Source organism: Polistes dominula, unplaced genomic scaffold, assembly GCF_049000335.1.
Source record: "Polistes dominula isolate Pdom_NZ unplaced genomic scaffold, Pdom_raw_medaka contig_49, whole genome shotgun sequence".
Classification (NCBI taxonomy): Eukaryota; Metazoa; Arthropoda; class Insecta; order Hymenoptera; family Vespidae; genus Polistes; species Polistes dominula.
In genome coordinates, this window is record NW_028300914.1 from 6,627,778 (window position 1) to 6,637,246 (window position 9,469).

At 27.5% G+C, this 9,469-nt stretch overlaps 1 protein-coding gene and 1 long non-coding RNA gene across 2 annotated transcripts; one reads left to right on the forward strand and one right to left on the reverse strand.

The window, feature by feature from the left end:
• Positions 1–4: 4 nt before the first annotated feature.
• fsd (transmembrane protein fates-shifted) lies at positions 5–3,222 on the forward strand. Its single transcript, XM_015334303.2, has 6 exons — positions 5–725; positions 888–956; positions 1,868–2,006; positions 2,069–2,270; positions 2,437–2,592; positions 2,681–3,222. Exons 1-6 carry the CDS (start codon positions 692–694, stop codon positions 2,960–2,962), a joined length of 882 nt encoding a protein of 293 aa, XP_015189789.1. The 5' UTR covers positions 5–691; the 3' UTR covers positions 2,963–3,222.
• A 431-nt stretch (positions 3,223–3,653) lies between these two features.
• On the reverse strand, positions 3,654–5,828 carry LOC149033358 (uncharacterized). Its single transcript, XR_016175812.1, has 2 exons — positions 5,676–5,828; positions 3,654–5,162 (listed from the first exon to the last, which is right to left on the reverse strand). It is a non-coding gene; the product is annotated as an uncharacterized LOC149033358 (long non-coding RNA).
• Between the last annotated feature and the right edge of the window lie 3,641 nt (positions 5,829–9,469).

A 9,469-nucleotide genomic window follows, 5' to 3' on the forward strand; every position in this document is an offset into this window, starting at 1 on the left:
GAGTATACGTTATAAGTAATTATAGCTAGCCGAAGCTTGTCGTAGCGATTTTAAGTTTATAGAGAAAAAGTGGAGAAAAAAAGAATTTAATTATTATAATTTCAACAATAACGTCAAAATGATGGATTATTTTGTAACCAATAATTCTTTAGCACCCGCACCTATGGGAATACAAAGTACAGCGGATGTTGTACCAGTTAAAAATGATAAAGATTAGTAGTTATAATTATATATTTTTCGATCGTTCTTCTTATATTTAGTCTTCGTGGTATTAGTATCTAATCGTCCCTTGTATTACGCCGTCACCATATCTTACATGAATTTTTAGTATATATTTATACTAGAGAGGATTTTCAAGTTACACATACTTCGTGAGAAAGAGATGTAATTTATTCTGTTCTGTTCTTTTTTTAGTCTATTCATTACGAGTTTATCGAAAAGTATTAAATAATATTTTTGTAAATTAACTTTTCCAACTAAAATTTATTTAGATGTTGAATCTTAATACATGAAACGATCTATAATAAGTATTATAAATTCTCTTAAATAAGATATAATAAAATCCATATTTATTTGATTTATTCTTTATCATAAATATCATAAAAAGACGAAACATTAATAAATATTGCTACTTTCAAGTGTAATCCTAACAATTAGTTCTTTCTTACAATCGGAATATCATTTTGACAAAATGAGCCAAACCCAACACAAAACTCTTGTTAAAGGTAAAGTATTATAACTGTTATTAAAAAGTAACAAGACTTTTATGTTTAAATCGTAATAATGTTATTATTACTATCTTAGACATATATTTATGATTTTATATATATTTATAGGTTAGAAATATACTTATTGAAATAACCTTGTTCAACTTTTTATTTTATTAGATTTATTACCTAAGAAACAATTGAGAAATCAGAAGAAAATATCAAATGAAGAAATTACTGAACGTAATGGCAAGTATTTTATTATGTATATTATATCAGGGTCTTTCAAAGTGTGTTGATCGCGATCCCGTATGGAATCGTAGAAATTTTATCAAAACTAATAAATGATTATAAATATTTGATTTTGTCTTTAATATATGACAAAAAAATAAAAAACAAAGTTTATTTGGAAGAACCTACCACTGCAGAGAACATGAAAGAATGAATCATTAGGGTTTGTGTGTCGATTCCCTTTGAAATGAATCACTGATTCATGGATTCTTATTCTTTGAGATTAAGTAAGCGTATCGCAGCTAAAGAGAATTATTTTGAACATTTGGAATAAAATAAATAAAGCAAATAATCCTTACATGCTGACTTTTTTGAATTCTATATTTCTGGTTTAAAAGTCATTTAAAGGTTATAATGTAGTATATTGTAAAATTAATCTAAGTGACGGCTACAATAATGTATAGGGAAAAAATGCAATATCATTTAAAAAAGCAGTAATCTAAACAAAAAAATGACATTAAAAAACGTGATCTTATGATGAATATGTTCGTCCTTCAAAATAATTTTTATTTTGATGTAGACATATCTTGTAACTTTAAATCCAACAAAGATATTTAGAAGTCTGGTTAATTTTGATTTATCTTATATATACCAAAGAATTGTTTTAGAATAAAGTTTCTATATGATTTATTACCAGCAAATGTTTTAATACGTATTTTTAGTTTTTATACTTATGTCTCAGGCTTGCAAAAAAAAACCATTTATTTGGGTTATAAGGGTCGCCAAGCGAAAAAGATTAAGAAGTCTTGTATTATACTAAATAGAAGATTTCAGAGATATTTTATGTGATTAAATATTACTTTCCATAATTATGATTATATATTTCTTTTTATAGCAAACTCATAGATTAAAGTATTTTTCTTTTGTAGGTATTGATTATCCATTGGACATATGGTTTATAATATCAGAATATCTTAAACCAGAAACTATAGGAAAATTTGCTTGCATTTGTAAATCTTCTTATTATGTGACTACGACTGCAAAATTTTGGTTTCATCTATATAAGACGTACGTCTAAATATAATATCGATTTTTAGAATACTATGTTCTCATAATGATTATTATCACAGTTATTACAAGTTTGTTCCTGGTATACCAGAACGTTTGCAGCCACATTGGATGATACTACGCCATGAATTGCGTCTTTGCGTTATCAGGACATTGCATTATACTTACTTTGCTGAGAGAAGAGCATTGAGCTATATATCACGGATACAGCAAAAAGAACCACATTCTCTTGTTAAAAGGCAATGTTCTCTCATGTGGCACAAAGTATGTTGTTATTTTTATATCTCAATTAGTTTACATACTATTTATTTATTCTTTTACAAAATTACATATAAAAATATATATTTAACTTGTATAGATCTTATTAAGAATAGTAAAATAAAGTGATAAGGAAAAATAGAAAAGCATAATCATTATTTAATTATTCTAGAAAGGAACTAATCAGTGGTATTTCTTTTTTAAATTAAAAGAAATATCAGGGACATGTAATGGTACTTTAATACAACAAAATAAAAGCATGGATGATGATATTGAAACAACAAAAAAGATAAATGCAAATTCCGAAGAAAAATGTAAACTTTTACAAGTATGTTAAACTTTTTCATTAAATGCACATATTAAATTTACTCAAAGTTTGTATCTTATGTCGAATATTAATTTGAATTAAATTTAAGGTAAGATGTCTACAATATAGCAAATTACCTTTAGTAATTGGACTAATTCTACAGAAAGTATCAGTAACTTTAATGCCTGGTCTTAAATATCTGCGATTGCAGCTTGGATTTGGAACATCAGATCTTCCAAATGCATTAACTAATCAAGTTATACTTAATGATGTAATTGATTATGAAGTTTTAGATTGGTGGCATCCGCGTTATCCACATCAAGATACAATATCTTATTTATGTGATGTAGACAGAACCATACAGTTAACCTCAGATGATACCTGGGATTGATGTTACTTTTCTCTTGTAAGAAAATTTATATTTCATTTATTAATAAGTATAGTATAGATATAAGTTTAATGATTGCAATATATGCAATGAAATGTTACAAACAAAGTTTCAATTCTTATTGAATAACTTAAATGTTTACATATTTATATAAATTAATACCATACACCAATTTCTTTAATACTGATCAGTTATAGATAGTCATTTATATTTTGTTATGTATTCTTGTAAATTTTATTTTATAAAAGTATGTTGAGAAGCTATTTTTAGAATTCTCTTTGTAAATACTAAGTATTTTATCTTTAAAATGAGATAAACTTTTATTTAAATGAGGCCACAAAATAAAGAAAGCACATATTATCTATTTTTGGATTTACAATTGTGCAGTTATTTTTTGGGAAAATAATTGAATTTCATATTGGAAATCTGCTATACCAGCAATAGTCGGAAATAATAAATACTTAAACAAATACTTTTAAAGGTTTATTAAATTTTATTTGTGATATTTTTTTTTTAGTATAGCCACCTAGGCAAAGGGCATTGCGTTTATGTATTTTTTAGTTATCTGTATAAAATACTAGATACATTTATGACCATCGGAACATCGTGTTCTGTTGGCTTCAGAGAGATAGGGTAAATGCACCAATAGTTGACCGATTAAAAAATTTCAGCCATTAAATTTATTGTAAATTTAACTATAAACTAAAAAAGAATTATTAGAAGTTTATATTGTCTATTAATAACTAAGTTTTAGATATATGATGTTTTTTATTTCAATTATTATCAAAATTACATGAAAATTTACTTAAAATACAGGTAACAGGAAAACACCAGTATTTGACTGGCGTGAACCAATAGTTGACCGATTAAAAAATATCAATTATTTTTCCAGCTAAAATCAGTTTTTTATACGTAATCTGTATTTTTTTGTACTCATTTCGTTTATTCACATACGAAGATATATATTATTGATAAAAATAATTTTTTAGTTTATAATAAAACGAAATAACAGTGAATAAATAATATAATCGTAAATTAAATTGTACTTCTAGTAACGACTAGAATTAAACATTCAAAGATCAAACACATACTTAAATATAAAATTATTTATAAAAATTTTTAACAAATATAAAGACTTAAATATATTTTTCTCGGTGCGAATAATTATTCTGCATCACTTTTATCTGAATATTCAAATTCTTGGATTTTTTGGATTTTTTATTTTTGAGCTTGAGTTGGAGTTTTTTTTTGTTTCTTGAAGCTCTTGTTTTATCTTTAGCTTTTCTTCATGTTTTTCCTTTTGAATTTTTTAAACAATTAATTGTGATAAAATATATTTAACAAAAATTATGTATGCAAAATTTATTAAAAATAATTTAGCTATTAAAAATAAATAAACTGTCATGTACTTTTATCTCCAACTCTCAATGTTTTTATATTTTTATAAGACAATGTTTACATATTTTTACTTACTGTAAATACTATTAAATAAACTTGGCAATCACCGTATTAAAAACAATTTATCGTAAATAAAGATGTTATTTATTATAACATTATAATTAATTTTATAATCACATTTTTTTATAATTTGTTTTTTTAAATTAATGACTAAGTATAGGTACAATAACTTTATTCAACATGAGTCCATTTAATATTGAGGTTAGGAAGCTACAAATGCGGGTGCGGTCATCTATTGAAGCTCTACCAGATCCCAGAAACTTTAGCTTGTCTGATCGACACAGTGCCATAAAATTATCGAATTATCGGGTTCTCAGTACAATTATCAAACGCACAGAAAAAAGTTTCAATCTCAAGTTTTTGACTAGGTTAACAAAGATTTTCCGGATTTCCAGATTTTTTAATGCAATTTTAACGCAAAAGTGCCAAAAGTGCAAAAAAAGTATATTTAAGTATATTTTCCTAACCGCGGTATTCATAGTCCGCTCTTATACTAAAGTTCGCCTTAAGCATGGTCTTAAGCTAGCGTTTACATTCATAGACGCAATCTTAAGATATGCTTAAGAGTTTGATCTTAGCTAAGATGTGCAATTGGATAGATATTCATAGTCATGGCTTAAGACGAACTTAAGAATGAACCATTTTCTTGAAATACGAAAAATTACTCACTAGCAGCGCTAGTAGTTCGGTAGGGATAGGCAGTCCAGTCAAAATAGCCCTGAAATCGGGTTTTTGAGCTATACGGCTGAAAAAATATGGAAATTATCAGAAAAATGCGTACAATACTGTGGGCAAAGTAAAAAAGTTCTCAACCACCGGGAAAGGGGTGAAAAAAATTAAAAACTACCCCAAAATACGATTTTTGGATTATATGTTGAAAATATCAAAAAAAGTTTCAAATAAAAGTTGTAGAGCATAAAATTTTAGGCCTATCTATATCAGACCATTTTTCCCCTAAAACGCACCCTTTCACCCCTACGACGGTTCAAAGTACTCAAAAAATGAAAATTCAATAAAAAATATAAAAATTGGACTTTAAAAAATTTTTTTTTTAATTATCTTTAAAAAACTACAAAGAACAATCGTAGGGAAACAAAAAATTTTTTTTTCATCCCTTCTATTAAAAATCAAGGTGTGAAAACGGTTTTTGCTCGATATTTCGCTTAAAACGGGTTATTTAAAAAAATTTTCTTTTTCATATGAATTTTTAATTTATTTTTTAAATTTTGGTGTTGAATTTATATTTATAAATATTTACCTGTAGGAAATATCCCAATTTAAAGACAGGTAATTACTCCCTTAGTCCTACGCCTTTGTAGAAAGAAACAGAAAATGAAGCTATCCTGCTCTTACTCATTGTGACGTAGTCGCCATGGCACGCATGCGCAGACTCTTAACTTCCATGCGTGCAAGAGAGATAGACAACCAATTGTTAGCTTCGTCCAAATGTAAACAGTATAACGCGATGAAACCCTTTTTCTTAAATATATTCTCTTTTTCTTCTATATTCTCTATAGCTCGAGAGTCTCGCGCGCATCTGTGACAACATGATAGATTTTTGAAAATATTTCAAAAAGTAAGCGAGATAAAGCGATTTTGTATTAATTATGTTTTGTAGACAATTTTATTTGCTACAAAAAAGGTTCAGTACTAAAATATTTTATCTTCCTCACTTTTCGAGATATATTAAAAAAATATGATTACTCTCTTACCTGATACTTTTTATTAAGTTTCACCACTGACAAGGACAGCGCAAGATCTTGCCCTCTCGGATTTTGTTCAAATTTTGCAGTATGATAGATTTTGCTTACCTTTTTACGAATATATAGTGTTATAGGAGCCACTACTCAATAATTTTTGAGACATTTGCCATTAAAAATGCTTATGAGGCTATCTAGTGTTTAAATTTACTTCTGAAGTAAGCAATGGTATATAATAGGTTTAGGATAATGACAACGATTCGGCGATTCGTTCCAATAGTGGGCCGAGTCTTTTAGGGTTCGAATCTTGGGAGGTAAATTTTTTTTTTTCTATTTTTATATGTAAAGATACATAATAGAGTTTAAATAAGTTGAAAATGAAATGTCTTAAATGACTAGAAACCTTATAAGAGTTTTTTTTTTATTAGCATTTGTATATGTTCTCAATTCTCACTATTTTCAAAATAAATATCAATGATTAGACTGCTAAAATTTCTCAAAAAATCACAAAAATATATCAAGACTTTTCTTATTTTTGTAAATTATTAATCTTAATCAGTAATTAAGACTTTCCTACGCTTGTTATAATAAAAAAAAAATATGTAAAGTGTTTTAAAATACATTAATAGAGAGAAATAAATGATAAAATTTATTAAAATGTAATAAAAAAATTTTTTTTTTAATTTTAAAACTTGAATATTTATTTTGAAAATAGTGAGAATTGAGAACATATACAAATGCTAATAAAAAAAAAAACTCTTATAAGGTTTCTAGTCATTTAAGACATTTCATTTTCAACTTATTTAAACTCTATTATGTATCTTTACATATAAAAATAGAAAAAAAAAAAATTTACCTCCCAAGATTCGAACCCTAAAAGACTCGGCCCACTATTGGAACGAATCGCCGAATCGTTGTCATTATCCTAAACCTATTATATACCATTGCTTACTTCAGAAGTAAATTTAAACACTAGATAGCCTCATAAGCATTTTTAATGGCAAATGTCTCAAAAATTATTGAGTAGTGGCTCCTATAACACTATATATTCGTAAAAAGGTAAGCAAAATCTATCATACTGCAAAATTTGAACAAAATCCGAGAGGGCAAGATCTTGCGCTGTCCTTGTCAGTGGTGAAACTTAATAAAAAGTATCAGGTAAGAGAGTAATCATATTTTTTTAATATATCTCGAAAAGTGAGGAAGATAAAATATTTTAGTACTGAACCTTTTTTGTAGCAAATAAAATTGTCTACAAAACATAATTAATACAAAATCGCTTTATCTCGCTTACTTTTTGAAATATTTTCAAAAATCTATCATGTTGTCACAGATGCGCGCGAGACTCTCGAGCTATAGAGAATATAGAAGAAAAAGAGAATATATTTAAGAAAAAGGGTTTCATCGCGTTATACTGTTTACATTTGGACGAAGCTAACAATTGGTTGTCTATCTCTCTTGCACGCATGGAAGTTAAGAGTCTGCGCATGCGTGCCATGGCGACTACGTCACAATGAGTAAGAGCAGGATAGCTTCATTTTCTGTTTCTTTCTACAAAGGCGTAGGACTAAGGGAGTAATTACCTGTCTTTAAATTGGGATATTTCCTACAGGTAAATATTTATAAATATAAATTCAACACCAAAATTTAAAAAATAAATTAAAAATTCATATGAAAAAGAAAATTTTTTTAAATAACCCGTTTTAAGCGAAATATCGAGCAAAAACCGTTTTCACACCTTGATTTTTAATAGAAGGGATGAAAAAAAATTTTTTGTTTCCCTACGATTGTTCTTTGTAGTTTTTTAAAGATAATTAAAAAAAAAAAATTTTTAAAAGTCCAATTTTTATATTTTTTATTGAATTTTCATTTTTTGAGTACTTTGAACCGTCGTAGGGGTGAAAGGGTGCGTTTTAGGGGAAAAATGGTCTGATATAGATAGGCCTAAAATTTTATGCTCTACAACTTTTATTTGAAACTTTTTTTGATATTTTCAACATATAATCCAAAAATCGTATTTTGGGGTAGTTTTTAATTTTTTTCACCCCTTTCCCGGTGGTTGAGAACTTTTTTACTTTGCCCACAGTATTGTACGCATTTTTCTGATAATTTCCATATTTTTTCAGCCGTATAGCTCAAAAACCCGATTTCAGGGCTATTTTGACTGGACTAAGGGATCCTATAGGAGGGATGCGCCATGTACATTGCTGGGGGACCGGAACTCGATTTTGCGCGCGAATGATTCAAACATTGAAATAATTATGAAATAATTAATTGCATCAAATACAGAAAAAAAATGAATTATATTTAATGATAATTAAAAATTTATATTAAAATAGAATAGGTTACACGAAAAAATTATTATAAATTCAAGCGGTCCCCCAAAATTTTCAGCTAATGGCACATGAGCTGAATATGAATGGCGCATCCCTCCTACAGGATCCCTAGGAAGGGACAAACACTGTCAGAGCTCCATTTAAACACATGATAAAACGGACTTATATAAAACATGTTTTTGACCGAAGACGACGTTCCTGGAGCCGAATTAAAATTTTCAAATGTAAAAGACAATAATTTCGTAACATTAAAACGTTGGCTTTCGTGCCGTAACTTAAAAGTTACCGGAAAAAAAAGAATTAATTGACAGGTTACAACAGGTATACAAACTCTAGTAAAGAACTAGTGGTAAATTCAAACTGTAACAAGAGAAATTGAAAATAATTATAAATTTAAGATTTATTTCAGAGTGAAATATGAATAAAATATAAATGGTAATAAATAAATAATATAATAAATGAATACGACTAAGTCATTCTAATTTATATCCAATAACTGTAAAAAAAATTTGCTATTCATTTTTTATACAGTTGGACCTTTTCCACCGATAAAATGTTTTGAGCACACATATGAATATTTATTAATTTTTTCTACTGTTAAATCCATTATCCACTCTCCTTGACGCATGTATCCATTTTTTGCATCTAATCTTGTCAATATGAGGTTTTACAAATGGTATAAAAAACACATTTTCCTCTGGATAGCGATTATCCGACGTACACCTCGCAAAACTACAATGTTTTGTTGGCATAGTGGTTATTAAAAAAATTTTTTTGTGTTTAAATATTATTTTCAAATAATAAAATAATATAGCGTAAATAACATTGTCTTAAATGAAAATATTTTATGTTTGTCCCTACTACGAGTGCTGCCTTTCATGACACGTTCGCTGAACTGCTCTCAAGAAAATGGTTCATTACAAACGGTTGATGTATTCATAGTCAAATAAGATCATCTTAATAACCTTACTTTTTACTCCAAACCGCAAACGAGTCAACATTTTAGTAGACTTAAG